The sequence below is a fragment of the Grammomys surdaster genome, unplaced genomic scaffold, assembly GCF_004785775.1.
Source record: "Grammomys surdaster isolate TR1022 unplaced genomic scaffold, NIH_TR_1.0 354, whole genome shotgun sequence".
NCBI classification, from domain to species: Eukaryota; Metazoa; Chordata; class Mammalia; order Rodentia; family Muridae; genus Grammomys; species Grammomys surdaster.
In genome coordinates, this window is record NW_021604773.1 from 262,374 (window position 1) to 282,319 (window position 19,946).

The 19,946-nt window shown below is 52.3% G+C and overlaps 1 protein-coding gene across 2 annotated transcripts; it reads left to right on the plus strand.

Moving 5' to 3' along the window:
* Nucleotides 1-1,206: 1,206 nt before the first annotated feature.
* Nucleotides 1,207-19,654, plus strand: Napa (NSF attachment protein alpha). 2 transcript variants are annotated; one of them, XM_028779539.1, is made up of 11 exons: nt 1,207-1,376; nt 10,185-10,264; nt 11,767-11,883; nt 15,379-15,425; nt 15,872-15,949; nt 16,064-16,119; nt 16,190-16,274; nt 16,916-17,020; nt 17,997-18,065; nt 18,365-18,415; nt 18,981-19,654. In XM_028779539.1, exons 1-11 carry the CDS (start codon nt 1,279-1,281, stop codon nt 19,080-19,082), a joined length of 888 nt encoding a protein of 295 aa, XP_028635372.1. In that variant the 5' UTR covers nt 1,207-1,278; the 3' UTR covers nt 19,083-19,654. The 2 variants fall into 2 exon arrangements, with proteins under 2 accessions (XP_028635372.1, XP_028635373.1); XM_028779540.1 differs by lacking the exons at nt 1,207-1,376; nt 10,185-10,264; nt 15,379-15,425 and having other exon boundaries at nt 11,824-11,883.
* Nucleotides 19,655-19,946: the final 292 nt, after the last annotated feature.

The window sequence follows — 19,946 nt, forward strand, 5'->3', positions numbered from 1 at the left end:
GGTGAGCACAGGCATTTGAGAAAGGGTCAGGGGAAGATGTCTTTTGCCTTTTCCTGTCCCCAACAGCCAACTCACATAACACTTTCCTCAAATGTTCTCTGCTACTCAGTAAAGTTCAGTAAAGAACAGATACAGATTCCTGCACCACAGCACACTGTTGGGACTGGAATCACTGTGAGCAGAGCCCTGGGGACTGATTCTTTAATAACTAGATTTACAGAAAACTAGCGTAGTACCAAAAGTTCCCACATACCCAGTTTCTCTCATATAGTAAGACGTTACTCTTACGATAGCACAGTACTGAACTGAAGGTTGTTCTGCATCTGATTTTTTGAAATCAGGTCTCTTTCTGACCTTGGAGCTCAATGATTCTGCCAGATTGGCTGGCCAGCAAGCTCCAGGCATATGCCTGTCTCCCACCCACCATTCCTGTTACAGTGACCTGCTGACAGACAGCTTTTTACATGGGTCTGGGTATCCAGTGCCATTCTGTGTGTGGCACTGAAAGATACTCTAAAGGCATTGTATGTGTAGGTTAGAGAACAACTTAGAGCAGTCAATTCTCATCTTCCACCATGTGGGTTCCAGGAATCGAACTATGGTTGTTAAACTTGGTAGCAAATGCCTTTAGCAGCTGAGCCATGCAGCTAGAAATGGAGACCTTCTGGACTCCCCAAGCCAATTCTAGAGACGATCGCCAGAGGGAGTAAGAAGGTTCTTTTTTACTACACAGCTTTTTCCCAAGTGACTAAGACATAAAGTGAGCCAGGAGGCGGAGCTAAACTGCTGGGTCTGTCAAACTTGGAGCATCGACTTTGAGGCGTCACGTGAGCGCCGCGACACTGGTTTGCCGATTACTGTAACCCAGTTCCGCCGAGGCGTGGCGGAACAAGTCTGTAGAGCCTTCTGATTGGTTGGAGGGAGTCAAAGGTCGCGCTTTGGGGAGGGATGGGCACTTGGCAGTGCGGGCTTATGATTGGCTTATTTGGTGTCACGTGGCAGTGTGCTCTGTGGGTCTCGGAAGCTAGCGGCGTCAGACGGCGGGCTTGTGATCACGTGTTGCGGGTCAAGGTGCGGAGTGCGGTAGCCCGAGGGGGCGCGCCGGGAGGAGGGTGCTTCGCAGCTTGAGCCCGCTGGTTGGTTCTCACGGTTCACGTGGGGTAGCAGGCCCGGGTGACGTCAACGCAGCGGGCGGAGCTCCGCTGAGTGCGCGGTGTCCGGGGCCTGTGAGTCGTCGCCAGGCTGTGTCCGGCCTGAGCCGAGCAGCTGTGCGACGTCATGGACACCTCCGGGAAGCAGGCTGAGGCTATGGCGCTGCTGGCTGAAGCGGAGCGCAAGGTGAAGAACTCGCAGTCCTTCTTCTCCGGCCTCTTTGGGTGAGCAGCGAGTGAGGCTGGGCCCAAGGCGGGGAAGAGCGGGCCCTTCTGCTCTCTGCACTTTGGGAGCCCCTCTGCGGCCTTTCAGGCCCTGGCCGTGGCCCTGTGGCTGACGACACCCGCTAAGTGGTGGCCGCGCCTTTCCCAGGCTAGTGCCCGTGGATCTGTGCGGCCCTGGCTGCCGGGGTGAGGACACCAGACCGAGGGGACCTGGGTTGAGGCGACCCTGTGCATGATGAGGATTACGAGGTGTGAGGGAGAGTGAGGCTCTGCTAAGAGTGACTGATGGCAAGGAGACCTGGACCGAGTGTTGGAGACTTGGTTGTAGGGGGCAGAAATGAACGGACAGTGACACTGGTTTGGCCAAGAAAATGGCAGTGGGAGGATGAGGCACACAAGGGAATCAGTAGGGTAGAGGCCTACTAGGTGCTCCTCAAGTCTGGGGCTTGAACACACCCAGGAGGTGGCAGATACCTCACACAAAGTTTATGCAAGTTTGCCATCTTCAGCCATATTAACTTAGGAGCAGCGTAACCCATGCTTGGGATGCGGTTCCTTGCTTTCTTTACCTTAGGAAGTAGGTTTCCCTGAAAGGGCTCATTGGTAAAAACTAACTGACTGCAGAAGTTTGTTATGAGGATAAACTATGTGTAATGTGCTCAGAATTGAGTCTGGCCCTCCGAAAGGCTCACCAGCCAGGAAGAGGCAGACTCAGAGAGTGTAAGATGCTGATGGGGAGACCTAAGATGGTAGGACTGGAAAGCTTGAGGGGATCTGGGGAGAGGGCCCCGAGCCTTGGGATGTAGGAGGGTAGGGGGAAATGGCACTACATGGGAGCAGGCAAGGCTCTTGAAGGAACAAGCAGAGAGGAGCACTGGGGAAAGGTCCAAGCAGGTGTCGGGAAGCAGGTGAGAGGGGTAGGACACAAAATCAGAAGCCTCCAAAACAAGGGCCAAAGAAGACGGAAGACTACCAGGAAGTTGGGGAAAGGCTGGGAGAAAAGCCTGGGTTCTGGGAGAGGCTGTTAGAAGCTGAGTGAGGACAGAAAGACTTGAAGGGAGGGAGAGGATGAAACCCGTGTTGTTTTCTGACAGATACTGTTTAGCAAAGGAGCTTGAAAAATGTTTGTACCTGCTGCACAGACATCCAGTTAATGATAGGCTGTGTCAGTTAGATGAGAATGTTTCATGACAGAGAGAGAGAATGAATTTCTGAGTTTCTTCAGTCTTCACAAGGGAAGAAGTTCAGGTTAGGTGTGGTGTTGGAGTGGCGCCTCCTGCCCAGTTTTCAGCAGTAGTTTTCCTGATGGCTCAGTGTCTGGCCTCTTTGCAACAGAAAGATAAGTGTAGAGTTGGGCTGCTCCCAGGGGAGCAGCTGTGTGTCCCACCTGTTTACCACTTCCCAACCACTGATAGTTCTATCAGAGCAGAACTGTGGGGTGTAAGGGCCAGTTTGTATCACATACACAAAGATTTTTGAGCTGAAAAGAAACTTTGAGAACTTGAGGGAGGCTCTTGGTGAGGAGCGAGGCTGGGAACAGTGGCCTGGGAGAGCAGTCTAGGCAGCAGGGATGGGGGAATAAAGCTCTCTCTGGTGTGACAGAGCTTCTGCTCAGAATGATGGGACAGGGACAGACATGGCTTCCCAGAGGATGGGCTTCCATGCCAGGGCTGAGCGGAAGATCTAGGGGTCTCTCAGTTGGAGAGCAGCAGAAGGGACAAGCTTGAGAAAAGGCCCAGAAGCCTGACTGCTGAAGGAAGGCTTAGTGTAGGCAGAGTTCCCAGTCAGACTGTCACTGGGAGGCTGGATGTAGATGAGCCCTGTGAGCATGGCCTTGGACTTGAGTTCTTGGGAGCCTGCAGGATTTTAGTGAGGGCCTGTTGCAGTGGCTTCCTCTTTTACCTTTTAGAAAAAACAAAAAAAAAAACAAAAAAAAAAACAGCTGAGACCTTGTTACAGTGATAGTGGATTATGCCTGCCAGTTGCTCGCTCTGCTGCCCAGCCTTGCCTGGGTCAGGCTGTCAATCTTACATAGTCCCCACAAGATCACTGTGGAGGTGGGTAAAGGATAAAGGGGGCAGTCTAAACTTGATTTATTTGTCTCGCAGCACAGGAAGCAGAGGAGGCACCAGGTAGTCAGACCTGGCCCATGTAGTTTCACACCCCCCTCCATTAGCCTAGTGCCTCTGAAGCTCAGGGACTCCAGGACACTCAGGCCTGCTTGTGGACAGTGCATATAGGGAGGGAGGGTGTTGGCAGACTAGTTTGGGGTGCTGCCTCCCGTAGACTGCTGCCTGCCCCCACAGTAGTTTTCTACAAACATTTGAAAGAACAGGTGAGTTTCTTCTGGTCATTCCAGGAAGAATAGAGGGTGTGCTATAGGAAAGTGAGCAAGGCCCACTGAACTTGGGGGCCTTGGAAGTACCCCAAGATCACCTGGAGAGAAACCACCACCACATGGGCCCTGCTCTGGCCCACCTCTTGGAACCGGGGCTATGTGGTAAACATTTGACAAGCAGCCTTCACTTAGCTGCTCTCTGGAATGTCCGTGATGAAAGCTTCCCAAGTTAAGAAGCCTCTACTCAGGTTGCATGGGTCAAGTAGGCTATTCTCACCCATCCTCACACGCCTGGATCTCTGGGCTGGTAGACACTAGGGAGCTTTGAAACACCATTTAGTTTAGGGTCAAAGCCTTTTTTCGCACCTTCCCTTGGTGATGGGCATCCCTGCCTGAGAGTCTGGATACCCTTTACCTCCTTTTGTTCCTCTGCTGTGCACCGTAGGGACTGAATCGGTCCTGAAGGGCAGTTCTGTTCTATAGGGCTCTTCTTGATCCCTAACTTCGCCCTACAGCCTTCTCTTGAAAAACAGAAAGACTAGCACTTAGGAACCGGAGGCTGGCACATCTCTGTAAGTTTGACATCAACTTGGTGTACACAGGGAGTTCCAGGACAAACCATTTCCTATAGGATGCCAGTGTGGTTGGGGAGTTTTTCCCTTGACGAGACAAGGTTAGAGTGACCCCTCTTCCCAGAACTTTTCCATGGAGTAAGCAGGCTGATTTGGAGCATGGTGATTACTGTTGACTCTGAGTATGAATATGAGATGCTCACTGGTGTCATTGCTGCAAGTTGAGCTGGAGGCGCTGGGAAACTGGAGGAGGTGGTAGAGTGTTCTGTATACAAATAGTCAGTTCCTCAAGATGACATGTTGACAAGCTGGTTCCGCTTGAGCTGCCTGCAGGCACCAGGTGCCTGCAAGGCCAGCTTTGGAAGTGTGCAGGATTCCTGCCTGGGGAGGGAGGGTGCCTCCAACCGGGCCCACAGGCAATCTGAGCCAGGCTCTGCCTCATTCTGACCCCTGCCATCTGCAGAAGTTTGCTATCTTTCCCAATAGGAGCCACAGTGCTCACCAGCTGCCAGGATACACAACTGAAGTACACAGCAGGATACCTCCTACCCAGTCTACAGGGCAGGTGAGGTTTGTAGGGGAATCACAAACTAAGTCAGGAGCTCCTGACTTAGTCACAGGATGGCCTCTGCCAACTGGCTGCACAGAGGTACCTCCTGGTACCTCCTGTGTGGAAGAAGTTGCTGAGAGGCCAGGGCCATCCTCAGCACTTCTTTAAGGAAAGCAAATGTTGGCATTTGCTGTGATGAGTGAGATTTTGTCAGGGCACACAAAAGCTGTGTGAGCAACATCTGTGACCTCTCCTTGAGCTGGCAGTTTCATGGGACAGTAGACGCTCTATTAAGTACAGTGTTGTTGTCCCAATGTGTCCTCCCCTAACCATCCTCCACCCCCACCCCACCCCCACAGACACCAGCATCTGCACAGATCTCTTCCATGAGAAGGGGCAGCATTTACATAAACCCCCTGTACCCTTTGAGTCACTTGCAGGTTACTTCCTTAAGAAATGTCAGTGTGGAAGGATTGCCTCCTCCCCGTGACATGGGGGAAGCTAGGACATACTGAAGGCAGGTAGAGGTTTTTAGAACATTCGTGATCCTGATGGGTTCACTCCATGGGTGCAGACCCAGAGATGTAGGCCACTGCCCTGTCAGCACTGGCAGATTGGTGCAGGAAGGGAAGACCTGGGACTTAGAAACAAAGGAGTTAAGCACAGCTCACTGGAAGGAGGAGGCCTCAGAGCCCACGCTGAGCTGCTGAAGTGGGGAAACATTCCGTAGTCTGATTCTGTGGGGTCTGATGACAGTGACAACCTCACCAAGATATGAGCCCTGTCCCTGTGACAGGAAAGGCAAGGATGCATCACCACAAGCCACTCTGAAAGTGCTCACTGTGAGGGGGATTGTCTCCTCTGTTCTGCAGCCACCTGAGTACCTCCCAGGCACTGTGCCTAGGCCAAGTACTGACTCTGCTGTCTCTCAGATTTCTCCCAGGTCATGTTCAGTCTCCATTGTGCAGCTGAGGAGAAGCAGGCTCTGGGGTACTAGCCCAAGGTCACAGACATGTGAGAGGGTTCCGAGAAGATTTGAGGGCATGGTGGCAAGCTGGTGATCCTTTCCTTCTGGGTCCTTCTGCCTGTGCTGACCTGTGAGGGCTGGCTGTATAATGTGTCCCTTACCCAGAGGATGCTTGGCAAGTCCAGCACGGAGCAGAGGTGTCCTGTCAGCAGCCCACGTGCATGCTGGTCTCTGTACACTCAAGACTGCCATGCACCTGGCCACGCTCCTCATTTTGTGGAGGACTCTGGGGTACTCAACAAGGGACAGGCAGTGTCAGCTTGCTCATGCTTCTACAGGTCTCCCAGCAACATCACCAGTTGAGAGCCATGCTGGGAGTCATGGGTGATTGTGGCGGGCGGTGGGTCTGTCGTATTAGTGAAAACTTAAGTACCCTGGGTGGATAATCTGGTCAGTGAGCTTAGGAGAGAACTGGGAACCAGTGGCTGTGGCTGCCAGAAGGACAGAAGGGAGAGTCTCAGACTCCAGACCCAAACTGCGGGATTGCAAGGGGAATGAAATGGCACGGTTCTGGGAGCAAGAAAGGCAGGAGGCAGTCCAGCCATATCTGTCCTGCAGAAGCCCCTGGCCGCTGCCAACAGCGCCTGCACTTCCCTGGCACCATTCAGCACTCCATATGGCAGCTGTGCCTGGGAGGCCTGAGGCTGCTTCCTCCGCGCCTCTTGGGGGAGCAGAGCTGAGCGGTAATTATAGACAGCCTGCACCAGGCCAGCCCCAACCAGTTCCCTCTATTCCCAGAGAGGCATGGAACTGTGGGCTGAAGAGTGCAACCGAGGCAGCTTGGAGGAGGTCAGTGGGGGAGGCCTGTCAGCTGTCACATGCAGCTCTACCCAGGCCCTTCAGGAGGCTGCCAGAGAACCTGTGGTGCCTCATGCAGGAGGCAGCCAGTGAGCCTGTGCTGCATCACACAGGAGGCATCCTCTCAGTGGTCAGCAGTTCTAGTCAGGCCACAGTAAAGAGGTGACTGAAACAGCTTCCCCAAGCTGGGACGGGAAGCCTTAGCGAGTCAGCAGAGGGGTAGCATAGCACGGTGGATCTGAGGGCATCTTCCTTCCAACCACTCTTCCTTGTCCTGCCTGCTCTGGCCTAGTTGTGCCACGCCTTGCCCTGTCCACTGCTGACTTCCCTTCCTCAGCTCCTCAACCATGTTTTCTGACTCAGCCTCTGCACATGCTGTGTGTCTCACCTCCAGTGCCCCTCCCACTTCCGGGGTAGCTCCTTGGCCACTCATACCATCAGGTACAGCCCTCATGCCAAGCAAGTGAGCAAGCATGCTGAGATGTGGACAGCAGGCTTCCTCCTCTGTGAACAGTCATCAAATCCTCGGATACTTGTTTTTACAGCTAAGGAAGTGTGCATACAGCTTGTTTCAGGATTTGCTGAGTAACCTACGCAAGTGGACTTACCCCTTGTGACTTTCCTCCCATCTGCAAGAGGAATTGGGACTCTGGAGATCTTCCGTTGCCACCTCACAGAGGCAGGGCAAGGACCAGAGTATCAGGGCAGAAGGCAGCCTGGGGCCAGAACAGTCAGAAAATCCCTCTGGCTTCCCTGCAGTAGACAGGTCAGCCCAGCTTAGCGTGGGATCAGAGAGCTTCAGCCAACAGCTTGACAGACTTTGTGCTGAGTCTGCCTGTTGTGCTGAGCTCAAGCCAACCTAGCCCGCAGTGACTGTTCATCACCACTCTGCCTCAGGCTTCTTTGTGACACTGGATGCATCTGCTCCACCAGGTGCATCTGGGGCCGCATAGGACTTAGTTCCACCCACCAAGTAAGGATTAGCTGGGAGATTACTGGGTTTGAAAGATCTGTGGCTAATGTCTGGGAGCATGGACAGTTCAGACAATATTCCAAAGGATGGAGAGATGCATTTAAGAGCACTTGTTGCTCTTGCCAGAAGACCTGAGTTCAAGTCATAGCATCCACATGGTGACTCACAACTGTCTGTAACTACGCTTCCAGGATACCTGATGCCCTCATTGGATTTCTTCAGGCACCAGGCACCCAAATGGCATACATACATACATAAATACATATATGCAGGCAAAACACTCATATGCATAAGATAAATGTAAAATAAAATTCTAAGGATATAGCTTAGCTGGTAGTGAGTTTCCCTGACATACACAAAGTCCCAAGTTCAGTCCTGAGCACCACATAAAATCAAGCATAAAGGCTAACCTCAGTATATAACAAGGTCATGGCCAGCCTGGTTGTCAAGATACGTGAGACTCTGTCAGAGACAGGGAATATGAATATTCCTGGGCTAGGGGTGCCAGTGGCAGAGCAGTTGAGCATATGCCCCACTCTGACTTGTATCTCTAGCACATCCAGAGGAAACATTCCAAAGGTCCTTGTGGGGCATTTTATATCCAGGTTCAAGGGGCCTTCCTAATTTATCCTGTGCCAACAGCAACATGAACATTTCTGACCTCACCGTGGCCAGGAGTGGCTCAAGAGAAGACAGGGTCCCAGTAATGTGGGGGAGAGGGATGCGGTGCCAGAGCAGGAGAGGGTGAACTCTGAGGAAATGCTTCACCTGGTGCTGTTCGCATTCAGGAGTTCTCCAGACTATTGCTGACCTAGCACACTGAGCACATGTGCAGGCATGTTCAGGGCCATGGGTGCTGCCCCACACTGATCAGGGCTATGTACTGTCTTAGGTCACACACAAACACAATAGCCCCCATGGCTGCGTGATAAGGCCAAGTTCCCAAGTGCCATCCATGTTGCATCTGTTGATTTGGGGGGTTGCAGGGCAGGTGGTGAGGATAGTGCATGTGACTTTTAATGAGGAAATACTCCTTTTTGTTTTTTAAATTGCTACCAGTTTGAGAAGGTTTGAAATCCGTTTGATGGGATATTGAAGAATGTCATCGACTGCTCATGTGGGTGGTGAGAGTTTGAACAGTTGTCGGCTCACAGTCTTCATGTCATCGTTGGAAGACAGAATGGAAGGGACTTAGGAGTTTGAGCTAGTAAGGAAGCTCCCCTCCCCTGCAAGCCCCCCAGCCCAGGAGAAGGTTCATATGAACCTCTTGGAGGTTGAGAAGCAAGAGTAAAAAAGCCCAAAGAGGTATCACTTATTTTAAAATAATAGTAAGATACCGAGGCAGGAGCTGTAGCTCAGTGGCAGAATACTTGCTCACTGAGCCAAAGTCAGATGTGATGGTGCAAGCCCATAGTGGGAGGGGTCTCAGATCTCCTCCCACTATGGAAGTTTGAGTCCAGCTGTATAAGACCGTGACTCAGCAAAGAAACTAAGAGTCCTCTGCACTTATGTGTTTCCCAGGCTCCTACCCTGGCACCGTGAATGTAGGAGGGTGGTTTTACATTTCTAGAATGCTGTGCCCAATGCCTTTGCAGTTCTTCTGGTTTGTGTCTTTAGATAAATTGCAAGTGGTGGTGTTCATTACTGGGCTACAGGGTCAAATGAAAATCCTGATAATAAAACACTCAGGGCTGGAAGTAGAGCTGAGATTGCCCAGCATGCATGAGACCACATGCATGCCCAGGACCCCATAGGCCTGTGGTGTATAACTGTGATCCTAGCACTCAGAAGGTGTTGGCAGGAAGATCCACAGTTTGGGACCAGCCTAGGCTACAAGCATAGTAAGTCCTTTTAAATAAGTTAAAAATAAGGTAATAAAGTAGATAAATTTTCGGAAAAAGAGAAAATGTGCAGATGTTGCCAAACAAATTAGCAGTGCAGGTGTGTGCAGTGGAGAAGCCACCAGCCCAGCCCCAGGTCTACAGGCTCTGCCTCAACAAGCAATGCTATTACTAGGTTTGGGTATATTTTTCGAGAAATATTCAGTGTTTATATAAATATGTATCTTTCAGGAGCCGTTTGTATTTATGTCTTATGATAGTGTTCCTCCATATGGCTGTCATGTGCCAGATCTGCCTTGTTCTGAAGTGTGACAACACACTCTGTATTAAGGCCGTTCTGGAACCATGGCCATGTGCAAGGCACAGGATCGGGGTCCTGAGGATACCCCCACCCCCAAGAATGCTTTGCAGTCTCCTCAAGTGTAGGAATCTGTAGATATCTTAGGTCTCAGTGGTCACCTACCATCTAGGCAGGAATTAGAAGAGGCTGAAGAGTCAGGCTATGGAGGAGGGGAGGTCAGGAATCAACATCGTGCTATCATGGGCACCCACACACTCCCCTCCAGGGATGGCACTAACAGCCTCCTCCCTGCAGACTACCTGGATGCAGGGCTAAGGGCACTGCTCAGCTAATGGCAGGGCAGAGTACGGGTTTGCTTTCTGATAGAAGACGGGATGGTCTCTTCACCTCTTCCCTTCCCTTTTCCAGAGGCTCATCCAAAATAGAGGAAGCATGCGAGATCTATGCCAGAGCGGCGAACATGTTCAAGATGGCCAAGAACTGGAGCGGTGCGTGCCCACAGGCCCAGCACAGCGTGTGGCCTTGAAGTCCCCTCTTCATCCCCAGGAGGCCACAGCATGAGACCAAATGGGATGCTTTGCCCCCTGAGTTGGGGGCATGGCAGGATGTCTTTCTGAGAGGAGGCATGGAGGATATTCACTTGCCTCCCAATGAGATCTGGTGGGGCAGCCCATCACTGTGTGGAGCCTGCTAAGCCAGATTTTATAATATGGCTTCCATTGTCAGCAAGGTTGATCGGTAGGATCCAGAGCTACAAGACAGTAGACTCAGTTATTGCCACTCCTGTGAGTGGAGTTCCCAAAGTCCAGCACTCTAAGCCTGTTTTTTAATCATAGGTTGTATTCCTGCCCCTCCCCATGTTCAAAACAGAAGTCTTAGGCCATTTAAACTTTTATTTTTAACTATTTAGAGATCTCCTAAAAATAATTCAGGAGCCTAGTATGTGTTCCAGCACTCCAGAGGTGGGAGGGTCAGGAGTTTAAGGCCCTCCTGGGCTACATTAGGAGTTTGAGATTATTCTGCAATAAAAGAGAACCTGTCTCAGAAAAGCAAACAGGTGGCAATGATGGATACTGTTACTGTTACTGATGATATGATCAGTAGGGCAAAGCTGGTAGGCTTTGTGTGTCCTGCCGTATTCAGGTGAGAGGCAAGCCAGCCCTCCCACAGCTTGGCGGCTCCCACTCAGCTGGGACTTAGGAGCATTCGAGGTAGCACCTTAGCTGAGTGGAGGTGATATTGAAGCCCTGCCCACAGTGGGGGAGACCTGCTGCCTCCCCCTGGCCAGTCTCGGGGAGGTCTGTGAGCAGAGTGGCGTGGACCCCATGGGTGTTGACAGTGCAGACAAGCACAAGATGTCCTGGCCTTCAGGCATGAGCGCTGTCTTCATGGACTCTGGCTCTTGTTGTCCATGTCCTGTTTCCCTTTCTAGGCAAGGACTCATAGTGGCAGTATACCCGAGAGCTTTGGGGAGTTGAGGAAAGAAGTGGGTAGGGAAGTGTCACATGGGTTATTCTTACCTGTACCTTCCCAGAGCACCCCTTACAGAGAACCCCTTACAGAGCACCCCTTACAGAGGAGCACCCCTTAGACCCTCCTCATCTCCACCTTGCTTTCTGTTTAGGTTCTGGGCTTCCCTGTTCAAGGGGAGAGTTTCTGAACCCAAGAGCCTGGACATTGTGTATTTACCATCTTCAGCTATGCCTGCCTTTCCTTTCTCTCTGTGGAAGTGGTGGCTCTAGAGTTGCTGGCACAGGCTGGGTGGAGTATGGGTTGGTACTGGGCTCACCTCAGCTGTTTGTGTATACCTGGGACTAGGCTTCCCAAGGCAGCTTTCTGACATCCTCATCCTACCAGGAAGCTCTGCGAAGGCTACTTGGGCTGGAGTGGGCTGATCTTGGCCTCTACCTGGGACTGTAGCTGTGTTCTTGAGAGCCCAAAGTGCCTCCTGGGGCAGTGACTGAAGCTGGGACAATCTGTTCTATTCTAGCTGCTGGGAACGCTTTCTGCCAGGCTGCCCAATTGCACCTACAGCTCCAAAGCAAGCATGATGCAGCCACCTGCTTCGTGGATGCTGGCAACGCTTTCAAGAAAGCTGACCCCCAAGGTAAGGGCCTGTGTGAGCCACAGATGGCAAAACAGTTGAGTACTGTCCCCACATCCTCAGGTGTCTACGAAGATCTGGGTTTTGCCAGTGACTGACACATGATAGACCCTAACTTCAGAATTGGCTGGTCTTTAGCTGGCACTGACATCCTGCCCCACAGGTGGCACCCCTCCCACCCTGGTGTGCAGCCATCACCCCATCCTGGGGTTTGAGCATTTGGGAGTGGGAGTTCCATTTCAGACCCACTGTTTGCCAGAGAGCCAGGCAAAGCTGTTCACTTGTCAGAATTAGCATGCAGGAGGGAGCAGGCCAGTCCACGATGAGCCAAGTAAAGTGGAAATCAGCTTGACCTTGCTTCCCTGCACTCCAGGAAGAAGCGGAGAGAGTCGCCAGAGCCCACTTCCTTAAAACAGAGCCCGTGGGGACACAGCACAGCCCATGGACATCAGAGTCACATTTCCTGGGCTGGGAAGTTTGCTTCGATATTTTTATTCATTTATTTTTGTGATGCTAGGCATTCAGCCTGGTCCTCTGATATGCTGAGAATATGTTGTACACGTCCCCAGTCCCCAGAGTGCTTCTTTTTTTAAATTTTAGAGCCACATCGATTGCTAACTTTACACTTTAGCAAGCAGAGGTGTCTAACGTAGTCATGGTGGCATGTGCCCATCCTCTAAGCATTTGGTAAGTAAAGACAGAAAGATCAGGTGTTCAAAGCCATCCTCAGCTCTTGCTCACAAGTGAGTTTGAGGCAGGCTTGGGCCTATGTGAGACTAACTCTTGGAAATAAATTTTTAAAATATCTAGGATTTTCCCCCCTCAGGAGAATAGAAAAGAAGTGAATATTCTTTTGAAAGGGAGATGCTCAGTGTTTGGATAAATGCCACCTCTGGGCAGAAGGAAAGCGCCCTCTGCTCTCTCCACCATCAGTGAATAGTTGCCATTATTGTCACAGAACCACTCCCAGCTAGAGAGATGACTATGTTGACTCTGTCCCTGGGCCGACTGGTCACTCCTGTTTGTTTGGCTGTGATGTGGTGTGGCTCAGTCCTGACAAGCAGAGAGAGACGGATGACCTCTCAGCTTGGTAGGACTTAGATACACCCAGCAGCTCAGAGCAGTCCTCTCCTCCACACAGCCCTCCTCATTCTTTCCCCTCTTGCTCCCTGGGGAACGGGTTGCCCTGGAGATATTGCCTGGCATCTGTGCCCCCTAGCTGATACTCCATCAAGAGTGGTTGGGAGGACTAACTAGTTCCTGGGTGGTAACAGCTGCTAACCTATAGGATGCTAACCATACATAGCATCCTGAGCTCTTTGAACAGTGCTGTACCTCCCAGCTTGTGGTCATATCCTTTTCGTCTGGAGACCCAGGCATGGGCCCTGGCCTCAACAAGTACAGACTGACGTGGAAGCGTACTAAGGATGCTGCAGCCAAGGGTGTGAAGGTGAAGAGGGTAGACTGCTAGAGGCCTTACAGGGTAGGGAAAACACAGCTGTGAGTGGAGAGCTGATGTTAAGGTTTAGGGACTCATGCTGGGCAGGGAGAGATGACAGCTCTGTAACATCCAGCCCTGCTGCCATGGTGCCCTTCCCAATCACAGTTCCACAGATGGGAGGAAAGGAGTGCATTTGCACAGGCGACAGCCGTTCTGTCTGGGGGCAGTCAGGACTCAGAGTAACCAAGCAGGGGAAGACATGCCCAGGGAACCTGGGCATCGCCTCCCATCCCTGAGGATCCTGGGGCCTTGTGCTGCACCGTGAAACTGCATCCTAGCCCCATCACTCTTCTGGGCTTTGCTTTCTCCTCAGAGATAGCATAGACCTACTGTGAGGTGCACATAACAGTTTCTCATCTCCAGAAGGGAGCTACCCTGAGCTCTAGCGCTTCCCCATGTGGCTAATGTCCAGGGAAACAGCTGGAAGACCAGGGGAGGCTTGAACACCCAGTTTGTTCATGAGGGATCTCCTGTCTGATCACCTGCCCTATGGTCTCACCCATCAGCTCTTTAGGAATCTCACCTAGGCTTCCACTAGCAGCAGCTGATGGCCTGGGAATTTAACCCTTTTATAGCAGGAGCTTACTGTGTATGTACATAGGCAGGAAAATAGTCTGTCTTCACATGTCTTCTATCTAACCCATGCCCACTGTTGTTTCCTGGATGCCTACCATGTACGAGACACGTGACGCCTTTCCATCCATCCCCTCTCCTTATTTGAGCTGGCAGTTTGTTCCTGATTTATTGTGAACAGCACTTGCTTAGATCTGCATATGGCCAGGGACATCAGGGTAATGCAGATTTGAGCTGGACTCTGTGACCCTCTACCTGCTCTCTACAGGCTAAGCACCTGGCTGGGTAGGAACAGATCTAAGGCATCAGTGAGCCCTGTGGTGAGAGCAGATGAGGGTGTCAGCCAGCAGCCTGCCACTTTCCAAGCTGTTCCCCGAGCAAGGAGCCAAGGCCCTGTAAATCCATGTTTTAAACCTATGTTTCTCACCTGCCTCTGTGGCAGAGACTGCCCCACCAACAGATCCCATGCCAACAGGCCTTAGCTACTGATATCCCCACAGGAAGCAATCTTAGCATCCTCATCCCAAGAGAGCCCAGTCCACTGTCAGCCCTGGAGCCTTCCTAGCACATGTTCTATAATCCATCTAGACCCTTGACCAACCCTGTGACGCCCCCAACCCCGTTCATTGCCCTGTACTCCCCTCCTGGGACGGTGGTTAAAAGATACTGAGAGTTCATTTCCATCTGCTAGAAAATGCCTCCCACTCATGCCTCTCTCCTCCAAATAACTTGTTCAAAAAAAAAAAAAAAAATCATCCTTTTCCCAATTTAAAATCTTAGAAGAAGAAAGGGCACAACAAAGGTAGCCTGGTACCATCCTGGTGTTCGGTACAGCTTGCTATTTAAGCAGCCAGCAGGGCCAGGACCTTTTGGGTACACTAAGAAGAGGACAGTGCTCTTCAGCTGGGGGTGCAGAGCCCCCATAGAGAGGCCCCAGTGCTCATTGCATCCAGCCTTCTCTGCAGGAGAGGCCAGTCAGACCAGGGCTTATCAAGCATAGGGCTTACTCAATGTAAAGTCTCCAAGGGCAGATGCTGAGCACTGTGGCCTCTGCCCCAGCTTAGCACTGGCTATCAGTTTGCCCTTTGACAGCAGGGCTGTGATAGTCTGATTCAAAGTCTATGGGAGTCTGGCTGTGCCACTGTGCCCTGGTCCTGCTTGAAAGCTGAAAGTATGGCTGACTAAGGGAGAGGGCCTCCTGGGAAGATGTGCCCAGCACGTCGTCTCTGTATGCAGAGATACCCAGTCTGACCAGGTTGCTTGGGGCCTAGGGCTCCCATCCGTTCCTTCCGGTTGCTCTGGAGATCCTAGGAGCCCTGAATCCAAGGCAACCATGTGCCTGTCATCTCCCTCAGGGAGTACAGTCTGCCTCCTGTCTTGAGGACCTGCTGTAATGACCTCTGCATCTTCTCTTTCCTCCCTAGAGGCCATTAACTGTCTGATGAGAGCAATTGAGATCTATACAGACATGGTAAGGAAGGGTTGCTTTCTGATCCTGCCTTGCTCTGCCCCATCCTGTTTATGCTGTGCTTTAGGGGGCAGGGATTTGATCGCTGAGCTCAGCTGCAGAATGGGGTGTCGATTGCAGCACACACTCCTCACATGCTGCCTCTGTGCCCTTCATGGTCCTTGTGGCTGCAGGGCCCATGCAGGTGCTTCCCTTGCCTGGCCCTCCCCTGGTGTCCCTAGGACCTGAGAAATGCTGTCTCACCCTCTAGTAAGGCTACCGTCCTGAGAGACAGCTGCTAGGTAGTAGGCTACTGCTCTTGTCAACCCATTGCTGTCCATCCCTTCACAAGTCATCTCCATATATGTGTGGTCACACCCCTTACCGAGGTGGGAAGCCAAGGAGGCTAGACTGGATTGGGGTGAGACTTGGTGTGGAACACATCTCTGGTCACATCCCTTTTACCCCAGGGCAGATTCACGATCGCAGCCAAGCACCACATCTCCATCGCTGAGATCTATGAGACAGAGCTGGTGGATGTGGAGAAGGTGAGCTGGTATCATGGTGCCCTGCCTGTGGTCTCGGAAGGCAAGGGGAGCTGTGTTAAGGCACTCTTCCACCTTATTCTCCATTTCAGTGGCCCCCTTCTCATGTCTCCCCAGGCCATCGCCCACTACGAGCAATCTGCAGACTACTACAAAGGAGAAGAGTCCAACAGGTAGCCCCTCCCCAGTCTACCCTTCCTTGTGGGACTTGCTACTGTCCCTTCATGCCCCTCCTTCCCACAGCTCAGCCAACAAGTGTCTGCTGAAGGTGGCTGGCTACGCCGCACAGCTGGAGCAGTACCAGAAGGCCATTGACATCTATGAGCAGGTGGGCGTTGCCTGCTGTCAGCTTCTGCACCCACCCTGCCTGCCCCACTCGGTCTGCACTCTCTCCCAGGCCACTCCCACCAAATGCTTCTTCCACCTGCAACCTGTCTTAGGTGTGTCCTGCCCCTCCTCATGGGAGCTGTCCCCAGAGCTGGTTATCCTCTGCAGAAAAAGTAGAGCAGGAGGGAGAAGAATCAGCAGAGGGGGGGACCCTGAACCACGGGAAGTAGCAGGTGTCATGTAACACTGTGCTTGGGGAAAACAGGCTGTGGCCAGAAGAAAGGCAGGCAGCTGGCCGTGGGAGAAGGGCGGGCGGGCACTACTTCTCATGCTCCCACAACTGCCACCCCTCTGCCCACTGAATGCCAGTTTCCTGTATGTCTGGCAGTGGTGCCTCCTCCCCCACTGACTTGGGGAGAGGCCCACAGACACCTGGCTTCCCTTACTCCACCCACACCCTCATCATGTTCTGGTCACTCTGGCAGCACTTCATAGCCTTGCTGAGCTGTCTGTGTTCACTGTCATCCTGAGGTCTCCAGACCTCACAGTAGGCTATGGGCTTAGCTCCCAGCAGGCTCTAGTGCCACGATGACCTTCATCCTTGAGTTGCCTGCCTAAGCTCATGGTGATATGTGGCTACAGGTAGGGACCAGCGCCATGGACAGTCCCCTCCTCAAGTACAGCGCCAAAGACTACTTCTTCAAGGCGGCTCTCTGCCACTTCTGCATCGACATGCTCAATGCCAAGGTGAGTCCCCAACAGCCAAGCCGCCTTTCCAGCCTGCCATTGTTTGTCAGTGGGCCAAGATGTTCCTCAGTGTTAGAGGCCAGTTTATCTATTTAGCCCTTACTCTTTGGTCAGGATGGAAAATAGTCTGGATGCTTTTCTGAGTTCCCAGCTGCTGCCTTGCTCCTTGCTGGCCTGTCCCCATTATGGATTATTGTATGTATATCCTGACTGTCCCATTCAGCTGTGGTGCAGAAGCTGTTGAGGCCCAGGCACAGTTCCTGCCAGGACCTGGGACTCCTGTTGGCATGACTTTACCTTTGACTAAGTGCCTACCCACTGAATTTCAGTGCTTCTGGGCAAGAGGTCAGGGATAGGGACAGCAGTGGTTGGTAGAAGGATCTGGAAGCTGGGTGTTGGCTTTCAATCCTCTTGTAGCTTCACGGGCTACATGACATCTGGCTGCCCCAGTCTCCTTCCCTGTCTGAGTATAGCTGGCAGCTATGCATTTGGGGGAGGTAATTTTGCTGTTTTTACATTCTGTGGTGGGCATGGAACCTGAGCCTCATGCCTGCTCTGCAAATGCTCTGCCGCTGAGCCACATCCCAGCCCATACTGGTGAATTATTAGCACGCAGTTGGGTTTTTTTCAGAGCAGGCTGTACCCCACCCAACTCACCTAGTATCCCCAGTAAGTTTTTCCACTTCACTGACCTGAGCAAGACTCTCACAAGGGTTCCATGTATGAAAGCGCAGCTATAGGCCTGCCGTGTGCAGTAGGCTCTTTTGCCTCCTTCCCCACTCCATGCCTGGAAACTCTGCCCCTTCCTACAGCCACCTCTGCTAACTGGACTCAGCTGACTTGGGGATGGCACCATCAGGCACGAGTCAGGTGATCCTGGAGGCCAGGGCATGGAGCACCAAATCAGAACTGCAGGCCAATGTTTTTGGTGTCCCAGTCTTTCTTAACTTTTCTCACCCTCTCTCCTGTTGCTCAGCTTGCTGTTCAGAAGTATGAGGAGCTGTTCCCAGCCTTCTCGGATTCCCGGGAATGCAAGCTGATAAAAGTGAGCATTGGATCTGGCTCGCCTGGATCTGGGTCTCAGCTGGGGTAACCACCAAAATTGCTTAGAGGGGCTCTGTTTGATTTGTTTTTCTCCTGCCATTCTGCTCAGTTCTCTACCTGAAACAAGTACAGTTAATGCAGGGACAGTGGGGAGAAGTGGGTAGGGCTAGGACCTTGGGGTTTCCCCTGCACATGCCCCACAGTGTCCTGACTGGGGCAGAACCTGTCAGTGTGGGGTCCTCCTTGCAGTTATACCCCACAACATCCGCTGAGTCTGGCTGACCCTGACCCTGTTTGCAGAAGCTGCTAGAAGCCCATGAGGAACAGAATGTGGACAGCTACACAGAGTCGGTGAGTGGCACACAGGTCCTGACCAGTGGATTGTCTGCAATGTGCTCTCTCATCAGTTCTACCCTACTTAAGCCAGGCAGCGGTAGCACACCTCTTTAATCCCGATAACCAAAACATCTTCAAGCCCTTGTGGACAACAAGGCTGTCGGAACTCCTCTGCTGCTCTTACCACATGGCTACCCTGCAGGATTGCTTCCCTTTCTCACTCCACTCTGAACATTTGTGTCCAACTATGTCTACCTTAGTTCTCTAGCCAGTACTTGCCACTACATTACTCTCCAGGTGCCCTTGGTAACCAGGCCCCTGAGGGCAGGGGTCAAGCTGGCTATATCCCACTTGGCACATAGATGGGAGAGGCAGTGTTTTCATGCTTCCAAGGCCTCAGTTCCACCCACAAAGCCAGGACGCTCGGGTTCTTTTAGACTACAGAGTCTTTTACTGCCAACTCCTACTGCAAGCTTTGCAGACTGAGGTGACAGGGTGCTCTCTCGGAAACCTGGGACTGGGGCCAGGGAGGGTTCCAGGAGGGAGCAGTGTGTCATGGCTCACCCTCTCTGTGCCACAGGTGAAGGAATATGACTCCATCTCAAGACTGGACCAGTGGCTTACCACTATGCTTTTACGAATCAAGAAGACCATTCAGGGTGATGAGGAGGACCTGCGCTAGGCCTCCAGCCACTGCCTTCCACCCATCTGTCTGTCACAGAGGTGGAACCAACACTTCCCACCAGGAGTCTGAAGGAGTGGGTGCAATGCGGGCCACATCCTCCAGGGCACCAGGCGGGCTTTCCTGGATGGCTGGTCACCCTATGCCCGCTGCATCCTTCACCCTGTCATTTATTTAAGCCCCTAAAGGTGTCCTCCTGCCCTGGAAAACCCACCTGGACATATTCTCTAATACAGACTTCTCTGTGTGCTTCAGGAGCCTGGGGTCAGCATCCGGGCCCATCACCTGACCAGCAGTGTACTAAGGCTGTTTCCATATCTCCTACCTTGTCCCCTAGCACAGATAAGAACACAGGTAGCTCTGAGACTTCTCTCCCTGGCTGGGGGTAACCCCTGCCCCTGGAGCCTTCCCTTGTTCCTACAATGCCAACCTCTCAGGTTAGACCTAGCCCTGGAGCTCACGGGGTGCCTTGGTCCTGCCCTGCGCCTGCTTCTCTCCCTGCATCCAGGTCTGTCTGACCTGAAACTGCAGCTGGCCCAAGAAGGACAATAAAACCTGCCACTTTTGCATGAGTCTCTTCCGCTGTCTCTATTGCCCTCTCCTTCCCTTTGGGCCTTGGCTGTCCTGGAGGAGTTAGAGGTTTCTGCAGCTGAGCCTCAGAATCAGAGTGCTTGCTAGAAGCTATGGACTGGCCCAAGATGACGGGGTCCTGATACCCGTTTCATCCTACAGGGGGTCTGCCAGGACTGGGCTCCTCCTGTGGGATTGCCCTAACTGAAGCAGACGACCTAGTAGAAAACATTGGCCTTCCAGACATCTTGCTCTGCTCCTCTGACCCTCCAGTGTCCCCAACAGCTTTATTCA

Excerpts from the sequence above, each read along its gene's own strand:
- Napa (XM_028779539.1), top strand. The coding sequence starts at position 1,279 with ATGGACACCTCCGGGAAGCAGGCTGAGGCTATGGCGCTGCTGGCTGAA. Across the intron at positions 11,884-15,378 it reads CAAGAAAGCTGACCCCCAAG|AGGCCATTAACTGTCTGATG; the intron begins GTAAGGGCCTGT and ends TTTCCTCCCTAG. Across the intron at positions 15,426-15,871 it reads TTGAGATCTATACAGACATG|GGCAGATTCACGATCGCAGC; the intron begins GTAAGGAAGGGT and ends CTTTTACCCCAG.